Genomic DNA, 22140 nt, shown 5'->3' with positions numbered 1-22140 from the left:
AAACTAGTTGCTGGTGAGTGCCTCCCTCCACCCCCACGAGACAGGTCTTATTATGTAGCCTTAGCTGGCCTGGAAATTACTATATAGACTCAAACTCAGAGATCATCTTGCTCTATGGCACACCTCCTAAGTGTACCAGCACACCTGGGCATGAGTACTGTTTTTTTGATCTGCTCTAAAAATATGTCCCTGTTACTACAACAACAACAACAACAACAACAAAGACAACAACAACAAAACGGAGTTGGGTTTTTTTGGTTTTTGTTTTGTTTGTGTGTTTGTTTTGGTTTTTCAAGACAGGGTCTCTTGTGTAGCCTTAGCTGTCCTGGACTCACTTTGTAGACCAGATTGGCCTCGAACTCACAGCGATCCACCTGCCTCTGCCTCCTGAGTACTGGGACTAAAGGCGTGTGCCACCACACCCGGCTAAGGGAATATTTTTATTTATCTATCTTTATTAGATGGAGAGGTTTTATTGTATGAACATGGGAAGAGAAGGAAAGGGGGGGTACCCTCCAGAGAGACAGAGACAGAGAGATAGGGAGAGGAAGAAAGAGAGTAAAGGAGTATTTTTAAGTCTTATTTCTCTAGTGTTCTTTTATAATCCTCCCAGTAGACAATACTATGAGGGTTTTGTTTTTTTTGTTTTTACAGATTTATTGAGGGATAACTGTTATGTTGTACTTAATATTTTTATAACTTTTTTTTTTTTTTTGGTTTGGTTTGGCAGTCCTGGACTCACTGTGTAGGCCAGGCTGGCCTCGAACTCACAGCAATCTGCTTGCCTCTGCCTCCTGAGTGCTGGGATTAAAGGCGTGCGCCACCATGTCCAGCTCTGAGTTTGGAATTTTTTAATTTACTGCCATCATCTGACTTCACTTATTTTAGGTCATTAGGATCCTTCAGATATGCCCTCTGTGCTCTTGTTGTGCTTGCCAATATTCTGTCCCATCTCTGACCAGATTTTTCAGTTACCCATTATATATATATATATACATATACATGTACATGTGCGTGTGTGTGTGTGTGTGTGTGTGTGTGTGTGTGTTTATGAATAATAAGTAGAAACAACTTAGCACCCAACACCTGGTAAATGGATATGGATAAAAAATGTGGTCCATCCATACGTTAGTATTTTCTCAAAAGAAGTGGAACATTTCCTCCTGGGAAAAAAGGGAAGTTTGCAAGGCTCCAGTGCTAAGGAAGCTCATGAAACTCCAGAGAGACCAAAGTTTTCAAGACTCACAAGCCTTTCCCCAAGGTTTTGTGCAATAAAGAGAGGACTCTTCAGCAGGGCTGCCTGTGGGTTGAACAGGGAGCTGTGAAGATGCAGCTCTTGTGATTGCTGCCTGTGCTGGGGAGGGCTTTTTAGTGCCGTAGCTGCTTCTGAGTTACCCATGCTCCTGTAAGTAACCCCCCCCCCCCCAGTAAGTGTACTTGTTCACCAAGCTAGACTTGAATGGAAATTTTTCTTTGGCCTGTTGTTAGTGCCCATCTGGGTGAGTAAGTGTTCACATCTACCTGAAGTCACACAACACCAGACAAGGAGGGTGTGGTCATTTGACAAATGAGGTGTGATCTATAACACAAAACAGCATGCTTAGGGAACCCACACACAGAAGGCCACGTGAGATGAGCAGCTATGCTGTAACCTGCTTAAGCTCTACAGCCCCTCCACTGAGACCTACTTTAGTTCTTGGTATACCTGTAGCTCCTCACGTAACAGGAGTCATTTTGTTTTTAAGTGTTCATTTGGTTTTTTGTTTGTTTGTTTGTTTGTTTTGGTTTTTCGAGACAGGGTTTCTCTGTGTAGCCTTGGCCATCCTGGACTCACTTTGTAGACCAGGCTGGCCTCGAATTCACAGCGATCTGCCTGCCTCTGCCTCCCCGAGTGCTGGGATTAAAGGCGTTTGTTTTGTTTTTTTGAGACAGGGATTCTCTGTGTAGCCTTGGCTGTCCTAGACTACTTGCTTTGTAGACCAGGTTAGCCTCAAACTCACAGCGATCTGCCTGCTCTGCCTCTCTAGTGCTGGGATTAAAGGCACCACACCCGGCTTTAAATCTCCATTTTGATCTTAAGTTCGGTTTCTCAGGCTCCACCTGCCTGGGAGCTTGAATACCCTTTACTTACAACTCAGTACTTGCTTAACGTTCTGCTTGAATTAATGATACATTTTCTACTTAAACAAAACCATAATACCTCGCTATAGTGGGAAACCAGAAAGTCCCCAAACCTATATCCTAGACAATCACCTTAAAATGCTTTGTCTAGTCACAATGCACTTGGAACAAATCTTATGTTTAGCTAGTCAAATGATGTAATGCTGCCCTTCCTCCCCTTGCTTCCCACCTGGTTACCTGGTTGTTACCTGGCTATGGTTTTTCTTATAAAGGACTGCCTTAGAAACAGGCTGGTGGCATGCACGCCTTTAATCCCAGCACTCCGGAGGCAGAGGCAGTTGGACCTCTGTGAGTTCAAAGACAGCCTGGTTTACAAAGTGAATCCAGGACAGCCAGGGCTCAGTTATACAGAGAAACCCTATCTTGAAAACAACAAAAACAAAACACAAACAAACAAACAAAAAACAGGCCCGTGTCACAGTTAGGCTCCCAAGTCCTTCCTGTGGCCCTGATTGCAATCAGCCTAATTTTAAAGTACACATTCACTCAATAAATCATCAATATTTCACTGATACTGGTGCTCCAGTGGTTTGTGTGGCAATTCCTGAACTATCCAGAATAGGCTCTACTAGTATCTGGGCTGGACCTCTACCTCTAAAAAAAACAAAAGTTTTACATTTTGATTAAATACAATTCACTGATCTTTCAAAAAAATTAAGAATGCTGTGTGTTATATTTAGAAAATCATTGCCTGCCAGGTGTGGGGGCACATGCCTTTAATCCCAGCAGAGGCAGAGGCAGGCAGATCTCTGTGAGTTCAAGGCCAGCCTGGTCTACAAAGAGAGAACTCTGTTTTGAAAAATAAAATAAAATAAAAATAAAAAAGAAAGAAAAGAAAATCATTGTCTAATCCAAGGCTCCCTAACTGTTAGTGATGATTTTACCAAACAAAATTCTAGTGTTGTTCTTTAGGGTTCCTTGGAAGCACATTCTTAAATTTCCATAGACTATAACAAGGTAATCCCAGCACTCAGGGAAGAAGAGGCAGGCAGATTGCTGTGAGTTCAAGGCTAGCCTAGGCCTCAGGACAAGCCAAGGCTACCCAGAGAAACCTTGTCTCAACAAACAACAAAATCAAAGGTATTTGGGGTCAGACAATATAGAGGAATTTTAATCCAGAACAAGGCTGCTCTGGCAAGAAAGCACATCCAAAGACTTAGGTCTGTGTGATCTGAATGGAATACAGACACATCTTTAATCCCAGGAGACAGAAATCAAGCACATCTCTGAGTTCAAGGCCATCGTGGTATAAGCAAGGTTCAGGTGAGGAAGCTTAGATCCAGGCGTGGTGGTACATGCCTGTAATCCCAGCACTCAGGAGACAGCTCTCTAAATTCTAGTCACTTCTGCTCAGGCAGTTTGATTGTGTCAGGGAGTTGAAAGGTAGTGCAGTGGAGTTGAGTCTGTGGCAGCTCAGTTCTTGAAATTCAGAGACTGTTTTTACCTACAAAGTTTTACAGAGACAGGTTGAAGAGAGAACAAGCTAGACACAGGTGAAGACAGAATGAGCCAGAGAATGAGAAGGAGCCAGAAGATTAGAACAGATGGCTAGAGTTAAAGGCCAAGCCAAATAATTCAGTCAGAAGCTAAGAGAGGCTAGTTTTGAATAAGTCAGCTTAGAGAGGTGTTTGAGCCAGAACAACTGAGTTGAACCAGCCAGCCAGAGTTCAGAAAGAAATAGAAACCTTCTGTCTCGGGGGGGGGGGGGGGGGGGAGTTCAGAAGGAACTAAAAAGGGGACCTTATTCATCAGTAAGTCTCAGAGGTTGAAAACATTCTAGGCCTAGGTTAGATTGCACAGAGGCTAGAAGCTTCCAGGATTAGGCCTAGGTAAGCAAGGCAGTAGAGTGAGTAAAAGTTACTGTAAATCAGGCTGATGTTGCATTTGCAGCAACCGCTTTGCTTCTGCCTCTTAAGTGCTAAGATTACAGGACTATACCACTACACCTGGCCTCAGTAGTGCCCTCCCCCCCCCCAACACACTTTATTTTTCCCCCAACAGGGTTTCTCTGTGTAGCCTTGGCTGTCCTGGACTCCCTTTGTAGACCAGGCTGACCTTGAACTTACAGAGAGCCCCACCTGCCCCTGCCTCCCTGAGTGCTGGGATTACAGGTGTGCACCACCATGGCTTCAGTAGCCATTTTGAAGTCAACTGTGCCCCATACTTGAAAGTAACCTCAATAAAATATAAAAAGGATATAAATGGTTACCTTAATAAAATATTTAAAAGAACCACACTTTAAATTCTTCTAATTAAATAATAAACATTTTTATTTCTTTGATAACTTTTAAAATGAGAACATTCTGATTTAACCAGTCTTTACTTCCAAGTAACTTCTTCATTGGGCCTCAGTTCCCTGCGTGAAAAGAAAGAAGGAAAACAAAAACAGTAAATAAACCATTAAAAATATTTAAATTTTATTTTATGTGTATGTGCGTGCCTTACAGTATTTCATGTAGAGGCCAAACCAATGCCATTTTGTATTCAGGGCCTGAGCACCTGACACTCTCCCCCACTGGAATTTCCAGGGAGAGCCACAAACTTACAGCTAGCAACTGTTCCCCGGAGCCTGCACCTGGGACCAACCAATCAGAGCTACAGGTCTCAGTGACCAGAACAAACAAAAAATTCCCCCCTCCGGGCTGGCCCTGGTCCCCCAGCCAATCAGCTTAAAGAACAACATTCCTGTATTCCTCTGACCCATCTTGTACCAGCAAGGCTTGGAAACCACCCCCACCCTCCTACTGTTTTTTCCTTTAAAAACCCTGTTCCCCTAGCACTAGGGGCTGCCATCTTCCCTCCTCATGTGGGTCCAGGCTCTGAGCTTGACTAATAAACGTGACTCAGCATGATTTGCACCCAGCTGATTCCTGGTGGTCTTTGGGGGTTTCACAACTTGGGCAATACATTCACAAACTATGTGTGTGCAGGTGCCCTACCAGGCCAGAAGAGGGCACTGGAGTTACAGGCAGTTGTAAACCACCACGTTGGTGCTGGGAACCAAACCTGAGTCCTCTTTAAGCATAACAAATGCAGGCTGGAGAGATGGCTCAGTGGTTAAGAGCACAGCCTGAGTTCAATTCCCAGCAACCACATGATGGTTCACAACATAAAGCTCTCCGGCAATGATGCTTCCTAAGAATAGCAGTACTGTTCATTTCAGCTGTATCAAGACAGTATACGATAATATATGAAAATGCATGATAGGTTTGGGTGCCTGGCTTAAGTTTTATTTCTACACTAAATACACTTTTGTTGTTGTTGTTATTTTCAAGAGAAGGTTTCTCTATGTTAGCCTTGGCTGTCCTGGACTCACTTTGTAAACCAGGCTGGCCTCAAAATCACAGAGATCTGCCTGCCTCTGCCTCCTCTAGTGCTGGGATTACAGGTGTGTGCCACCACTGCCCCGCTAACATACAGTAGTAAGTCTTTCTAGAAGGGAGAACTAAAGGGGAGGCCTCAGGGGAAAGAGCAACAATAAAGGGTAACAATGGAACTGCATGTTTCCCGTCATTTGCAAAATCTAGACTTAAATACATAGGACATGAAAACAGAAGGGAGTCTACTTGGAGAGGAAGGGAACCAGTGACAGGGATGAAAAGAACAAACATGTGCATGAATGAAGAAGTCATAAGGAGAGTGAGGGAACATGGCTTAGAGGCTATGAGTGCCATCACACAGGGCATCCACACCAAGCGGCTCACAACTATCTGTAACTCCGGCTCCAGGGGATCTGATCCCCTTCTGGCCTTTAAGAACACCCAGACAAAACATACAATGCACACATAAATAAAAATCAAAATTTAAAAGGTCACTATTATATATATATTAGCTGAAACATTAAAAGGAAAAATGGAAACTTTCAAACATCTGAAATGGCTAGGTCATAAACTAAAGATTGTTTACATTCTAGAGGTTAATCATACAGTTTCATACAACAACTAAATAACAAATCTGAAGTATCACTTGACTACTAACTGTCAGAGTCGGGAAAAAAACACTCAGGTGGATCTCTGTGAGTTTGAGGCCAGCCTGGTCTACAAAGTGGGTCATGGAGAGCCAAGGCCACACAGAGAAACCAACCCTGTCTCAGGAAAAAAGAAAAAACCACTTCTTTGGAACGAAAGGGTCACAGCTCTGCAGAGCTGCCATGAACTGACCTTTGAAACAGCATGCTCTTATTCCGGAAGGCAGTCAGCTTTTCATCATCCCTCCTGTCTAGGTAATATCCGAAGGCAAAGCCCACAGGGACAAGTACATGAACCCAGTGGTCACGGAGAAGTTGAAGTAAGCTCATCTTGACTGTAAGACAGAAAAGAAATTGCAATGCAGAATACAGCTGTCCTTGAAATACTGAAATGACAGGCCTGCGGCAGGGCGTGGCTGGCATGGCCTGCCCTCTACCTAGGGACAGGGCTTCCCCTCTCCCAGAGACTCATCCTATAAGCCAGAAATTTTGGTCCCACAGCCCCTTTTGCCCTTTCCCCACCTCCCTCCCCTCTCTCCTTCCCTTCTTCCCCCCCCCCCCCAGCGCGTGTTCCCCTCCTCCTCTCCCTCCTGTGCCACTTCAGTAACCCTGCATTTATAATATTATAGCTTTGCCACCAGTTACTTCATGCTGATTATTTAATCAATCAGGGATGACTGTGTGCTGGGAACAGTACACCATAGAGGGGCTGAGGGTGGAAGAAGGGTGCATGTAATCAATGTATGTTATTTGAACGAGGATGCCATTAATATGTGCAATTGACATGTTAACAAATAATTACCCTTTGATTTGGTTTGGAGAACTTTTTGAAACAGGCTCAATCTTGCTATAGTTATATTCTGGAACCAACTGTGTAGACGATGACCTTGAACCTCCAACAGATGCTCCAGACTACCTCCCAGTGCTAAGATCATAGGTGTAAACTACTACACCTGGCTTAAAACAAGTCATCTTTTAAATTGCATCAGAAATAGGAAGATAGCCATGGACGTGAGACATGTTAAAAGCATAAGCCTCTTTAGGTATGTTGGTATCAGAAAGTACTTAAATTTTAATTGAAAGCCTGGTGGTGGCAGGGCACACCTTCAATCCCAGCACAAGAGGCAGAGGCAGGAGGATCTCTGTGAGTTTGAGGCTGGTCTGATCAACAGAAACAATGTCTCAAACAAAGCAAAACTACCCCCCCCCCCAAAAAAAACCCTACAAAACCAAACAACTTAATTCAAGATCAGATGATAAAGGTTAGTGTAAGGATTCCCGGTACTTGGGCCAGTGTGATGGCTCGTTGGATGAAAGCACTTACTGCCAAGCCTGAGTTTGAGTCCCAGAACCCACAGGTTATACTCTGACCTCTCTGTATACATGCACACACATACACAAATAAACATAATAAAGTTAGACTGCATTACACTATTTATGAAATCTTATTTCTTACTTAACCAGTAATTTGATATGCTGTAGAGCCAAGAAATGGAGAATTTAACATTTTTTTACCTACAAAAACTGAGCATTTGTACTCTTTGTGTTGCTTCAGAACTTTCACATGTGTAAAATATTTGTAGAGGCCCTCATAATGCAATTTTAATATTTTACTAGTAGTGGAATTTGTGTGTGTGGGGGGGGGTTGAGACAGAGTTTCTCTGTGTAGCCCTGGCTGTCCTGGACTTGCTTTGTAGACCAGGCTAGCCTCAAACTCACAGTGATCTGCCTGCCTCTTGCCTCCCTGAGTGCTGGGATTAAAGGCGTGCACAACCAAACTCAGCTTAGTAGTGGAATTTCTGAGTAAAGAAATTTATTGAAAATTATCTTTTGAAGGATTAAACAAATTGAACATAATGTGACAAGATCAGAAAACTAAATGACTATAAAAGAAAACAATTTTATAGACTGGATACTACATACTAGGCTATCATGTTTCTGGCTAGACTTTGCAGTAACTCTTATTATCCACATTTTATATGGATACAGAAACAGCTTAATTTGGGGCCGGAGAGATGGCTCAGTGGTACTTGCTCTTGCAGTTCCCAGTACACACACCAGCTTACAACTATGCATAATTTCAGTTCCAGAGGATCCCACAACTCCTCACTACCAAGGATACCAGGTTCAAATGTGGTGTATATACATACATATATTCAGACAAAACAGCCATACATATAACATAATTAAACAAAACAAAACAAAAGCCTAACTCAAAAAAGTATAAATTGCAAGCTGCTCTTGAAATTCAGGTTCACTCCAAGCAATGCCTACTATATCCTAGCACTCTTCCTCCCCTTGAGCTAATATCTCTGATTACCTAAGTACGTTTTAGCTTTCAACACTTTCCAAAAGGCAGATGAGGAAGAACAGAACTGGCAATCAAGTAAAAAAATAAAAAAATAAAAATAAAAAAAGCTGGGCGTGGTGGCACACGCCTATAATCCCAGCACTCGGGAGGCAGAGGCAGGTGGATCGCTGTGAGTTCAAGGCCAGCCTGGTCTACAAAGCGGGTCCAGGACAGCCAAGGCTACACAGAGAAACCCTGTCTCGAAAAAACAAACAAAAACAAAAAAGCAACAAAAAAAGTGCAAATGTGTGCTGAATTCAATAAAAACACCACTGAATTGCCAATTTTCTGTTAAGATTTGGATACACAGATGAAACAAAACCACATCCACATGTGAATGAATACAGCACATGGACCAGTTGAGAGGGCACGCCAATCCTAGGAGACACAACACAGTGTGCCAGCAAGAGTGCTTAGCATAATCTGTGCTCAGCTTATATGGATTCCACTCTTGCTTTACCTGATACGGGTCTGTATATTAACACAATTCTAATTATTTCTCAGATTTTAAGAACCTAGTACCTAAAGTCCCAGTGTTAGACTATCATCATGAAGTTTAAAGTTGCAGTTACTAGAGTTCATAGTATATAATATTCCACATAGCAAGTTCCAGTTTGAACATCACTGACCTAGAAAACTATGATGCAGCACTTGATGAGTATATTCTTACAACTTACCCTGTGGTAGTTTCATGTTGTAGTCTGTTGCCTGGCTACTGCTGGAATTCTCTACCTTAATTACACATCAGAACCCCCTGGGGAGTCTTTTTTTTTAAACTAGGGAATCTGGCCTTACCTCCAGGATGAGGCTGGAATAATAGAGCCCTTACTAACTTTCTAAGAGATTGGTTTGGTCTGGTTCTATTCAGAAGAGATAATTAGACCACGGGGCTCTTGCCACATATGGCTTCTTACAGACTCCGGAACAATTCACCCATTGATTTGGCTACAAATGCTTCTTGAAGGTATAGAGTAAGTGCAACCAATCTTACTTTATTTCCTCTAGGACAGTGGCTCTCTTAGCCTTTAGTAAGTAGCATCACTTATGTTGAAATGTTAAGCAAGGGCTCACCAAGTGAACTGATGACCTTTGTAAACCTGACCCAGTCAAGTATAGAGATGATAAAGACCTTTGGTTATAAGTTACTTTAAAAGCACTCAACTGCAAAATACAGATCAATGCCTGTGTTCATGAGAATGTGCTTGCAAGCTTAATGGCCACCTACACTTCCTGTCTTTACTGCAAACGGAAGACGCGGAAGGATGGCTCAGCAGGTAAAGGCACCGGCCATCAAGTCTAAGGACACAAGCTTGATTCCTGGGACCCACATGACCGAAGCAGAGAGTTGACAACTTGACAGTTGTCCTCTAACCTCTGCACCAGCAAGTGTGCTGTGGCATGAAGGTGCACACACACAAATGAAAAAGAGAAAAAATAGTTGTTAGCTTCATTTGCACAACTGTTAGATTTCATTTTGTATTAATGAATACTTGTTGATGCCCAGCTCAGAGCAACTTAAAATAAGCTCATAGCCATCAGTAGGCTACGAGCCATTACTATGGCATTCTGAGAGATGGGTTTGCTCTGCCTCTATTTAGAAGAAAAGAGATGAAGGCCTCTTGTCACATATGGGTTCTTACAGATTCCAGACATAATAACATTGGCACTAAGAAAAGGATTCTTTATAGCATCCATGGTTGGACTCAGTCATCATGAAAGTCCTAGAAAGGCATCTCATATTACAGTGGGACAGAATATATTCAAGAGGCCTGGGGAGCCGTGCAGTGAACATTATGACCGTGGATGTCTTCTTACAAGTAGATGATCAGGAAGGGAAAAGCTGGACATCTGTGAGTAACAATGATTTCCCATAAAATGGGTAAGAAAGCCATGGTGGCGCATGCCTGTAATCCCAGCACTGGGAGGCAGAGGCAGGTGGATCACTGTGAGTTCGAGGCCAGCCTGGTCTACAAAGCAAGTTCAGGACAGCCAAGGCTAACAGAGAAACCCTGTCTCAAAAAACAAAACAAAATAATAATAAAAATAAATAAATAAAATGAGTAAGAGGAAGTAGAGTGAGAGGATCTTGGCCATCTGTGTCTAGTCTAGGCAATGGTGGTGAGGGCCTGGACAAACTTCACTAAGGTGAGCCTAAGAAGTTTTCAGGGAAGCTAAGAATGTTAGTTAGAGGACAGGACCAATTAACTGCTTTAAGAAATATATTCCTGGCTGGTTCTTATGAGAGCACATATTAATAGTCTCTTTTTAGCTCTTCAGAAATATTTTACTTTTTTCAGCTTTTTTAAGTGTGTGTGCCTGTGCATATGAGTGCAGATGCCCAAGATGGCCAAACGCATCAGAGCTGCAGTTGTGAGCCACCCAATATGGGTGCTGGGAACCAAACCTGGGTTCTCTGGAAAAGCAGCAAGCACTGTGAACCAGTGAGCCAACCCTTTTCTCTGTCAGGGTCCATAAGAACTGTGTTTTGTTTTTCAAGACAGTGTTTCTCTGTGTAGCCCACGCTGTCCTGGACTCACTTTGTAGACCAGGCTGGCCTTGAACTCACAGCGATCTGCCTGCCTCTGCCTCCTGAGTGCTGGGATTAATGGTGTGCACCATCATACCTGGCAAAAACTGTGTTTTTATTTCAGAATTTGAAGCAGCTATAGCATTTTATTTTGTTTTTTCAAGACAGCATTTCTCTTTGTAGTCCTAACTGTCCTGCAACTTGCTCTGGAGATCAGGCTGGCCTCAAACTCACAGAGATCTGCCCTCCTCTGTCTCCTCTGTGTACCACTGCCTGATGCTATAGTAAGAGGAAGAAGAGGAGAAAGAGGAGGAAGAAGAAAAGAAGAGGAAGAATGAGGAGAAAGAGGAAGAATTGGGAGGCTGGGCATGGTGACTTTAATCCCAGAGGCAGAAGCAGAGGCGTCTCTGTGAGTTCCAGACCATCCTGGTCTACAAAGTTCTAGGACAGCCAGGGCTACACAGAGACACCCTGTCCCAAAGAAAAAACAAACAAACTAAAAGAGAAAGAAAGAAAAGAAACTTGAGTTTCACGTTAGGGCTTTAAGGAGTTACTTGTCTTTTCCTCTCTTGGGGAGAGGAGAGCGAGAGTTGAGGGAGAGAGAGAAGACGCTAGGGGTTCCACTTAGCTTTGTAAAGCACATGCTGGGCACAGAGATACACACTCTGCCTCAGTCGCTTATCTTTTTTTTTTTTTTTTTAATTTATTTATTATATATACAATGCTCTGCCTGCATGTACACTTTCAGGCCAGAAGAGGGCAGCAGATCTCATTCTAGATGGTTGTGAGCCACCATGCGGTTGCTGGGAATTGAACTCATGACCTTTGGAAGAGCAGACAGTGCTCTTAACCTCTGAGCCATCTCTCCACCCCAGTCGCTTATCTTTTAAGATTAAAGTGATCCAAATTTTATAGCAACCTTCTAACAAAACCCAAATCCTCTTAGGATTCCCCCCTTCTTAGAGACAGTCTTACTATGCTGCTCAGGCTGGCTTCAAACTTACTATCCCCCTGCCTCATCCTCACACGCAGTTGGAATTACAGAAGTGTGCCGCTTGGAAAATGTGTTTCTGCATAATCACTAACATACAGTTCTCACCACAGCAATACAGGTTTGTTAAGTGACAATGTCTCAATGCAGTGGGCTTTTTTTTTTCAGATGAAGAAATCCAAGTTCAGTCATAGCAGAGTACCTTGCTTTAAATTACAAGCAAGTTAAGAGTCAGGATTAGTGCGGTACAATCTTTATCCTGATATGGCTTAAACTCTTGTGTTCGACTGTCTCTTGTATGTACACTACAAATAACTCTACGACTACTTTTCTGTGGTGGGGGCAGAGCCTCACTCTGTAGCTAACAACTCAGAATGTACACACAAGGCAAGTCTTGAAATCTAGTCTCGAACTCACAGAGATGCACCTGCCCCTGGCCACTGGGATTAAAAGTATTTACTACCAAACTCAGCTTGTGTTTTCTTAAAAACAGAAAAGCAACAACAACAAAACAACACAATTTTTCTCAAACATTTTTCTTTAACAGTTTTCTTTCCCCTTCCAAAAAGAAAACAGACTGGTGTGAGTCTTACTTTGGTGAGTCACCTTGTGTCTAACTGGACCCCACAGTTATAAGTACTACTCACAAAGTGTCGCCTAAGCCATGGAAAACAGAACTGAATGCATGGAGCAATGGAACCTGAGATTGTGACATACACATGCTTGGAAACCAAGCATAAAGCCATGCTTTTAAAGGGCAAATGCGTAAGTGCGGGTTTCCTATTTACCAGAGTGAAATTGGGTGAGCAGACATGTCTGGGCCTGGGCGAATGTGCGCTGTTTGTAAGTGTGAGCCGCGTTTCCTGCTGTAGGATCCTCCAGTGCCCCCGCCCCGCCCCCCCCCCCCCCCAAGTCCCGCAAGGGCGAGCGAGTAGGGTCGTCCCCAAAGACTTCGGTTAAGCCGGCATCAGCGTACCTTTTGCAAAAGGTGTGGAGCGGGCAGGGCGCGTAGTGGTCACCGGAAGGCGACCCTGGCTTCCCGTCCCCACGAGCCTTTCCCAGAACCCTCCCACCCGCACCACTGCGACAGATGGCGCCCAGGTCCCCAGACCCACCTGCAGCCTGGTGCCAAGCCAAGCGCGACCCCACAACCAAGGGCAGCGGCAGGGAGCTAGGCCACTGGCGCCGGCGGAAGCCGTGACCTCAGGAGCTGCCACTCGCAGCGCCGGCCCTCGGGACAGGGGCGGTGGCGTCGAATCAACGCCTCTTTTCTCTCTCGTCTCACAAGTGAGTGCTCTGATTGATAAGTTTTTAGTAACCACGTGGATTCTGAACAAAACCTGGATGCGCGCCGACAAGACTTGTGAGCTTCCGCGCCGTCGTCTTCCCCGACCTGTCTCCCCCGCCACCCCTCCAGATGGTGTCGCCCGGGTCGTCCCCGCCTCTGCCGCTCGCCCGAGGCCCAAGATGGCGGCCACCACACCGAGGCTCCCGCCGGCCGTTCCCCGCCGCTGAGCGCGCGCTGGCTCCGCTCGCTCTCGAGCCTGCGTTCCGCTAGGGGTTGGGAAGGGCGGCGGACGGCGCTGGGGCAGACCGAGCAGGCAGGTGAGGACCGGAGAAGGAAAGCCTTCGGGTCTGGGAGGAGGGCCTCGGGGGACTGGGTTCCCGCGTCGGCCCGGTGTCTCCTGGACGCGCTCCCGCGGTTTCGGTTGTGACCGTCTCCGTGGTTCCTGCAATAAGTGTTCCGCAAGGGGAAAGAGAAGTGACTTTGCCACCGGCCGAAACCTCGGGGTGTTTGTGGAGCCCCTATGGTTTCTCCTTTACTCCCTGCGCTCCCTCCTGTCTATTTGCTCTGACCTTTCATCCTCTTGTAGCTAAGAGCTAATCTGAGCCCAGCCTCGGCTCCTTCCGCGGGTGCCACGGTTACCCCCTAGCCCCAAGCCTTCCCTCGGAGACTCTCCCCATCTTGGATTCACCTTAGAGACCCTAGACATGTTTATGCCACGCCTTGTTAGGATTGTCGTCGCTCTCAGCACTTCCAAAATCACTGTATTTCCCAAGACCCCCTTCTTACTTTCCTTGTTGACATACTTTTCAGGAAATCAGAAGCCAGGCCATTTCTAACCCCAGCAGTCCGGCCCCCTGTGACTTGGAGAACCTAAGCCACTATTCTATGTCTACCCTCTAACCTTTAATTTTACAACTCCCTTGCCTGTTGGAAAGCCCTTCTTTACCTGAACGACCCGAGAGAGACCGTCCCACTCTCTAAAGTCCCAGGATTAGTCCAGACCCCATCTTTGGTCTTGGATTTTGCCTACTTCTCATTGGTTCTTGGATTTTGCGTAATTCTCATTGGTTGTCCTCAACATGCACCTTCATCCTTAAGAAAGCAGGGATCTGATATATATTCAGGACGTCAATTCAAGATATGTATTCAGAGATGGTCAAAATCACCACCTCGGAGGAATTTCTGATATGCCGGGTTCACTGCTTTCAGCACGCATTTATTTATATTATTGTCAACAACAAGCTTGGTTTGGGGGACACAAAGATGATCGCTTTTAGACATTGAGCATCTGTCATGCTAAGTGATCAAGCAGTCAGCTTGACCCGGGGACAGGGAAAAGGCTGCGCCTGAGCTGGATCAAAAAAGGAATTTGCTAAACCCTGGAGAACAAAGTCACTCCTGGACGCAGAACAGGGATTAACAACTTGAGAAGATTGGACACTGTTGGAGAGATTTAAAAAAAAATACGTGAAACCGGGAAGGGTGGTTGGTGAAGACTGAAGTGCAGTTGGAGGTTGGGATGAGCTTATGAGCGCTCTTGATTTCCAGTGCAGGGGTTTGGATTGTGTTGGAGTGGTTAGCAGGAAGCCAGTGCACACTTGCAGGGAGGGGGCCGCCATGAAGGTATTGACTCCTGGGATGGTCTGGCTATGAGGGTGTGGAGGACCAGCCTGAGACAAGAAAACTAGACGAAGCTGCAGCCATTCAAGTAAGGCAGCAAGCGCCTCCACAGAGGCAAGAGAAGAGACGGAGAAATGAAGTGAAGGCTGCGTAGCGTTCAGCTAGTGACTACCAGTTTGCTGGGAGGGTGGCTAGTTTTTAGTCTGGGAGACTTCTTGCTTGGTGATACCATTAAAATTAGTCTGACACGTGTCCATCAAAACAGGGTGTTGCCAACCCTGCTCTTTAGCTATGGGAAAAAAAAACCCACAAAATTCCCCAGTCTCAAGCATTGATTTTGGAGTCTAGACTTCTGCTATTACAGTAACCACTAGCCACATGCAGTATTGAGCACTTGAACTGAGGTTGGTTTGCACAGAGATGTACAGGGAAAGTACACCCTTGAATTTGAAGACAGTACGAAAACAGTGTAAACTGACTCATTAAGTGATCACACGTCGAAATGATGATCTGGACACTGTTAAAGAAAACATCCGGCTTTGCCTCTTTTTGCTTTGAAATGTGGCTGTGAACATTTTTAAGTTACATCTGTGGCTCTTTCCCCCCCCCCCCCAAGTAGCCTGGAGACCACATTCTTTTTGTGGGGGGGGGGGTTAAAGATTTATTTATTTATACAGTACTCTGCTTGCATGTAAGCCAGCAGGCCAGAAGAGGGCATCAGATCTCATTATAGATGGTTGTGAGCCACCATGTGGTTGCTGGGAATTGAACTCAGGACCTTTGGAAGAACAGGCACTGCTCTTAACCTCTGAGCCATCTCTCCAGTCCTATTGTGTTAGTCTAGTCTAGACTAATAATGGGAGAAGCATGAGTAAGGAGGCCAAATGTGAGCTAGGCCTTGGGAGAATAAATAGTAAACAGATGTCCAGGCAGCTTCTCGGTTACTCCTCACCCCACTCACCAGTAAAAACATTAAATTTTTTGTTTTTGTTTTTGTTTTAGTTCACCTCAGGCAATAAGACACTTTTTTTTTTCTTGGTTTTTCGAGACAGGGTTTCTCTGTGTAGCCTTGACTGTCCTGGACTCACTTTGTAGACCAGGCTGGCCTCGAACTCACAGCGATCCGCCTGCCTCTGCCTCCCGAGTGCTGGGATTAAAGGCGTGCGCCACCACGCCCGGCACAATAAGACACTTTTTAAGGTTGTTTTGGTTTTGCCTTGTTTTTTAAGTTTTAAACTTATTTCACTATCGTACATTCTCTGTGTGTGCGTCTGTGTAGGCGCACGTCTACGACCGTGCACAAATACAGGCCAGAGACAGCTTGCTGGAGCAGGTGCTCTCCACCATGTGGGTACAAGGGACTGAACTCAGGTTCAAGTTACCCACTGAGCTGTCTCATGAGTCCTGCCTTCAAAGACTAGAGCAAGGGGTAATGTGGAGGGATGTCTCAGATTAATATGGCAGCAGTGGTTTCATCGGCACGAAGAGAGGAAAAGCTGCAGAGACAGAAATGGAGAAATCCAAGTGTAAAGTACCGAGGCCCGACTTTCGGGTATTGGTGCTAAGAACAGAGAAGGGATGGTACTTGTGCAAGGTGTTCTGAGGGAGAAAGATCCGGAATTGAAAAGGGGGAAGACCTTCAGCCCTGGCTACTTACCCAAAAACCAATTAATTGATAAAAAGTTATAATAAAATACAGTCTAGACAAAAGAGTGTAAGAGTCAGTGACGTGGAGAGAAGTGTGTAGGCGTCTAGTGTTCAGTCATGTAATCTGCCTGTTTTCCTTCAATGCAGAGTTGCCTGTATCATGCTGTCTTCCTACTTAGTAGTAAATAAGTTTAAGTTTAATTTAATTTTAAATGCCTCTTTACTGCCTGTAGAACTAGGTCCAAGGCATCCAGGGTCCTTCTGCTGAGTCTGTCTTGTTCATTTGGTCAGTCCGTCTTTCTGTGTAAGCGTGCCAGGCTGAGTTTTTCACTGATAACCTCTAGCTTTGTGGGTGTGTCTTAGCTAATGTCATACCAATCTTTTGAATGTCTTCTCTCTTTTTGCCTTGACCTTAATGTGTTTTAATAATTAATCTTAATTACTTTAATTACAGAAGCAACTGAGAATTTTTAAAATTCACTTATTAAGCTGTATATGTAAGCAGGTTATTACCAATTTGACCCATGATTATACATTTATGGTTTGTTTGTGGGGTGTTATTTTTGGGTGTGGGTTTTTGTTGTTGTTGTTGTTGTTGTTTGTTTGTTTTTTGGTTTTTCAAGACAGGGTTTCTCTGTGTAGCTTTGACTGTCCTGGACTCACTTTGTAGACCAGGCTGGCCTCAAACTCATAGCCATCCGCCTGTGGGATTAAAGGCATGTGCCACCATGCCCAGCAATGTTTTAATCTCTTTAGTAAATTATCTCCTCACAAATATGTTTATCTTTTTTTTAGATTTATTTTATGTGTATGAATGTTTTACCTATATGTATATATGGCTGGTGCCTTTAGAGTCTAGGGCTTTGGATTCCCTGGAAATGGAGTTGCAAATGGTTGTGAGTCACTGTGTAGATGCTGGGAACTGAACCCAGGTCCTCTATAAGAACAGCAAGTCCTTTATTTACTTATTTATTTATTTTTGGTTTTTCCAGACAGGGCTTCTCTGTGTAGCCTTGGCTGTCCTGGACTCACTTTGTAGACCAGGCTGGCCTTGAACTCACAGAGATCCGCCTGCCTTTTCCTCTAAGTGCTGGGATTAAAGGCATGTGCTACCACCACCTGGCACAGTTAACCTCTGTCTGAGTCCTTTGTCCAGTGCCAGTATGGCCTTTTTAAAGATGGACCATATAGGGCCAGGCATGATTGCACACACTGAAACCCTAGCATTTGAGAGGCTGAGGCAGGAGGATAAAGAACCTGAAGCTGTCAGGACTGTTTGGTCAGTTCCGGATCAACCTGGCTTCATAGTGAGAGCCTGTCTCAGGAAGCGTGTGCTACTTCTGCAGCTTATGGGCCTTAGAGAAAGACATAGAGGGCTGGAGAGAAGAACACCGACTGCTCTTCCAAAGGTCCTGAGTTCAATTCCCAGCAACCACATGGTGGCTTACAACCACCTGTAATGTGATCTGATGCCCTCTTCTGGACTACAGGTGCACATGCAGACAGAACATTGTATACATAATAATAAATAAACAAATATTTAAAAAAGAGAGAGAGAAAGACATAGAGATGGAAACGCCAGAATTATAAACAAGTAAATTACAATATATTCATGAGTCTTCTTTTCTTTTCTTTTCTTTTCTTTTCTTTTCTTTTCTTTTCTTTTCTTTTCTTTTTTGAGGCAGGGTTTCTCTGTGTAACGTTGGCTGTCCTAGACTCACTTGGCAAACCAGGTTGGCCTCAAACTCACAGTGATCCACCTGCCTCTGCCACCCAAGTCCTGGGCTTAAAGGCGTGCGCCACCATGTCTGGCTCACAAGACTTTTTTTAAAAAAAGATTTATAAAGAACTCTTCTGGCTAGGCGTGTTGGTGCATGCTTTTAATCCTTTAAGCTAAAGCACTTGCTTAACATACATGGAACTCAAAGTTTAAGTTCAGTCACTGCCCCCCTCAAAACAGAAGGAGCTTTGGGGACATAGTGCCTAGATTCTCTTCAAAATTATATTTATAAACATTTTATAGAGTAGAAAACTAAGCTGGGCATCTCAAAAAATGAACAACTAAAGGGAGTTGGAGCGGTTAAATTTAGCCCTACATTACCTGCTGAGCCATCTCACTTTACCAAGAACTCCCTCTCACAAGTTCACTACAAAGCAGTGTTCGTGTGTAGTAGGTGTCCCCGTGTACATGGCATCTGGCTGGCATATGCTGAGTGCCCATTTTGTGTCAGGTTTTGTTTGGGGGTTGCAAACGTTAAAGACAATCCTCAGTCACTTATAGTGTAGCACAAGTGTGGCTAACAGTAAGCTTCCTGAAAGCACGTGTGTTTCTATGAGTGAGTACATTTTGCATGTGCGTGTGTTGAGGATTGTGGGAGAAAGGAGGGTCTACATTTTCTAACCAGATTCTCAGGAGAGTGTGTATTTAAGATCGCTGGTATAGAGAAAAAGACAGGCAAACTTGTCAAGCCTAGATACAGAAAAAACAGATTGCCTTTGAAGAGTGAGTTCTTTTTTTTTTTTCGAGATAGGGTTTCTCTGTGTAGCCTTGGCCATGCTGGACTCACTTTGTAGACCAGGCTGGCCTCGAACTCACAGCGATCCGCCTGCCTCTGCCTCCCGAGTGCTGGGATTAAAGGTGTGCGCCACCACACCCGGCCTGAAGAGTGAGTTCTTAATTTACTACCATTTAATACTGAGCAATATGGGTGTAGGAATCTCTGCTGTAGATAATGTCTGGATTATTTGGAATCTCTACCCTTTTATGTATATATTAATAATTATAAGTATTAATTATAAGATAATTAGCAATTGTGTTAATGTTGAATGGGTAGGAGTCCCTAGGGGAGGAAAAGTTAGTTCACTTGCCCTGAATCGTGTAGGAGTGGGTTGAAATCTGGATCAGTGATTCTAAAATCCACTACTCTGCCCACACACACCCTGGGGAGGTTCTGAAGGACTCTATAAATGAGGTATTATTTTTTTCGTTGGTTTGTTTGTTTGTTTGTTTGTTTGTTTTTCCAGACAGGGTTTCTCTGTGTTCCTGGAACTCACTCTGTAGACCAGGCTGGCCTCAAATTCAGAGATTCACCTGCCTCTCTGCCTTCCAGAGTGCTGGGACTACAGGCGTGGTGGCCCACACCTGGCTGACTTGTACTTTTAAATATGGCTGTGATGGAATAGATTTTAACATGCCAGCTTTTAATCAGACTCTGGAATTTCTGTGCACTTAAAAGTTTGAAATAATTTACCTGTTTTGTGGACTGTGCTTTTATGTTAAATTTTATTTATTTATTTTATTTGCAAGTACCTTTTAGATACCATTACTAGACCAGCAGGATGACATCGATCATCAAACTGACCACCCTGTCCGGGGTCCAGGAGGAGTCTGCCCTTTGCTATCTCCTCCAGGTGGACGAGTTCAGGTTTCTGTTGGACTGCGGCTGGGATGAGCACTTCTCCATGGACATCATTGACTCCCTGAGGAAGTGAGTTACAGTCCGTACTGCTAAGGCTCCATTAGGTCAGCTTTAAACAAGCAGATCTTCTACTTCCTCTCCTCCACACGTGGATAGCATCATTTAATGTTATATACTCTTGTGATCATTTCTTTAACTTAGGTCATAGTAAACTTTACTCATGACAAAAGGCTAACATGTAGCCGGGCATAGTGGCGCACGCCTTAATCCCAGCACTCGGGAGGCAGAGGCAGGGGGATCGCTGTGAGTTCGAGGCCAGCCTGGTCTACAAAGTGAGTCCAGGACAGCCAAGGCTACAGAGAAACCCTGTCTCAAAAAAAAAAAAAAAAAGGCTAATGTGTGGCTATTGTAATTTGCATAACTTTGATTGGCTGATAATTGTGTTTTTGAAATTCAGCAAACTTGTTGTTCCTTTGCTAGTGGACCACGTAAAGTGTGCTCTTTAATTTTTGTCAAAACCTGAGGAAAGGTGACACTTCGCCATGAAAGCTCTGTCCTTGCATCACATGACTTCACTTTCTGCATCTCCATATTGAACATTGGGACTTGATTTTTTGATGGTACCCACTTGATAACAAATATGTCAGAGAAAAAAAAATCAGTTACATTTGCAGCATTATTACTATTAATGAACAAAAAAGGGGAACTTGAAGCCAAAATTTTAAAAAATCTCTAATCATCTCCTTTATTCCTGTTGTCCTTGAGGACATATGCTTCCCTGGCTAATGATATTTGTGACAATTGGCTTTTCTTTTTTTTTTTTAAGATTTATTTATTATGTATACAATGTTCAGCCTGCATGTGTGCCTGCACACTGGAAGAGGGCGCCAAATCTCACTGTAGATGGTTATGAGCCACCATGTGTTTGCTGAGAATTAAACTCAGGACCTTTGGAAGAACAGCCAGTGTTCTTAACCGCTGAGTCATCGTTCCAGCCCAGACAATTGGCATTTATTTTGTTGCCAAGCTAGAATACTAAACCAAAGTCATTAACAACTATCTGAGCATTTAAATATTGGCCTTTTAACAATTTCCTCAATTCTAAGCTGATTTTTTAAACTTAATAGCATGCATGATACCTATTTAAGATCAACTTACATGTGGTATCCACATTTTTCTAAGTGTTTAAAGTGCACCTGGTATTGCAGTAGTAGCAGCTACTGTCTGAGGTGTTGCTGTCTGAGCCCTCACGTTCGCTCTTCTCCTCAGCGTAGCCTTGTGTGTAGACTGGGAGCATCATGATGGCGGTTCTGCCTTTACTCTCATGGAGCTGCCCTCTTGATTGTGTTCGCAGGCACGTTCACCAGATCGATGCGGTGCTGCTCTCTCACCCTGACCCGCTCCACCTTGGTGCCCTCCCGTTCGCTGTGGGGAAGCTGGGGCTGAACTGCGCCATCTATGCAACAATCCCTGTTTATAAAATGGGGCAGATGTTCATGTACGATCTTTATCAGGTAACTGAAACAGTTACTCGAGAGGCGTTTCCATTCCGCTTGTGATCACGTTTAATCCTTGGCTTGTGTTTTTTCTTTTAGTCTCGACACAATACAGAAGATTTTACCCTCTTTACATTAGACGATGTGGATGCAGCCTTTGATAAAATACAGCAGCTGAAATTCTCTCAGATTGTGAACTTGAAAGGTAAATGTAGTGATCGATGGCTAATGAAGCAGAAGCTCTGTTGTTTTCTTTTGTACAGTACAAGAGATCCAACCCAGAGCCTCCCTCACTCTGCTGGGCAAGGAACCCTTCCCTTAGCTGCGGCATGCCCAGCTTGGACTAATGGAGTTGATTTAACCTGAAAAGTACTCAAAGGAATTTTTTTCTTTTCTTTGTTTTTAAGATTTGTATATACAGTGTTCTGCCTGCATGTACACCTGTCCATCAGAAGAGGGCACCAGATTTCATCATAGATGGCTGTGAGCCACCATGTGGTTGCTGGGAATTGAACTCAAAACCTCTGGGAGAGCAATTGGTGTTCTTAACCTCTGAGCCATCTCTCCAGCCCCCCTGAGAGGAATTCTTAATAAAAATTATAGGCACTGTGGTATGGGAATAAAAAATAGCATTTTCTCTCTGGAACTTTCATT

General features: G+C 44.2%; 2 protein-coding genes across 5 annotated transcripts in view; one reads left to right on the top strand and one right to left on the bottom strand.

Moving 5' to 3' along the window:
- Window positions 1-4433: 4433 nt before the first annotated feature.
- Window positions 4434-13272, bottom strand: NDUFB1 (NADH:ubiquinone oxidoreductase subunit B1). 2 transcript variants are annotated; one of them, XM_084793877.1, is made up of 3 exons: window positions 13132-13272; window positions 6342-6483; window positions 4434-4537 (listed from the first exon to the last, which is right to left on the bottom strand). In XM_084793877.1, exons 2-3 carry the CDS (start codon window positions 6476-6478, stop codon window positions 4501-4503), a joined length of 174 nt encoding a protein of 57 aa, XP_084650003.1. In that variant the 5' UTR covers window positions 6479-6483; window positions 13132-13272; the 3' UTR covers window positions 4434-4500. The 2 variants fall into 2 exon arrangements, with proteins under 2 accessions (XP_084650003.1, XP_084650004.1); XM_084793878.1 differs by lacking the exon at window positions 13132-13272 and adding an exon at window positions 12993-13106.
- CPSF2 (cleavage and polyadenylation specific factor 2) overlaps window positions 13163-22140 on the top strand; it is a 32918-nt gene continuing 23940 nt past the window's right edge. The window contains exons 1-4 of one of the 3 annotated variants that reach the window (XM_084793875.1): window positions 13163-13303; window positions 19879-20059; window positions 21345-21504; window positions 21586-21691. In XM_084793875.1, the coding sequence (XP_084650001.1) occupies window positions 19911-20059; window positions 21345-21504; window positions 21586-21691 (415 nt within the window). In that variant the 5' untranslated portion in view covers window positions 13163-13303; window positions 19879-19910. Of the gene's footprint in view, window positions 13304-13472; window positions 13622-19878; window positions 20060-21344; window positions 21505-21585; window positions 21692-22140 lie in introns of those variants that run through there. The other 2 variants (XM_084793873.1, XM_084793874.1) reach the window with 2 other exon arrangements.

Source organism: Acomys minous (genome assembly GCF_964271855.1).
Source record: "Acomys minous genome assembly, chromosome: 8".
NCBI classification, from domain to species: Eukaryota; Metazoa; Chordata; class Mammalia; order Rodentia; family Muridae; genus Acomys; species Acomys minous.
The sequence above is the reverse complement of the archived record's forward strand: the minus strand, read 5'-3'. Positions and strand labels throughout refer to the sequence as shown.

Coding starts and splice junctions, on each gene's coding strand:
- NDUFB1 (XM_084793877.1), bottom strand. CDS start 6,478: ATGAGCTTACTTCAACTTCTCCGTGACCACTGGGTTCATGTACTTGTC. Junction 4,538..6,341: donor AAGAGCATGCTGTTTCAAAG/GTCAGTTCATGG, acceptor CTTTTCACGCAG/GGAACTGAGGCCCAATGAAG.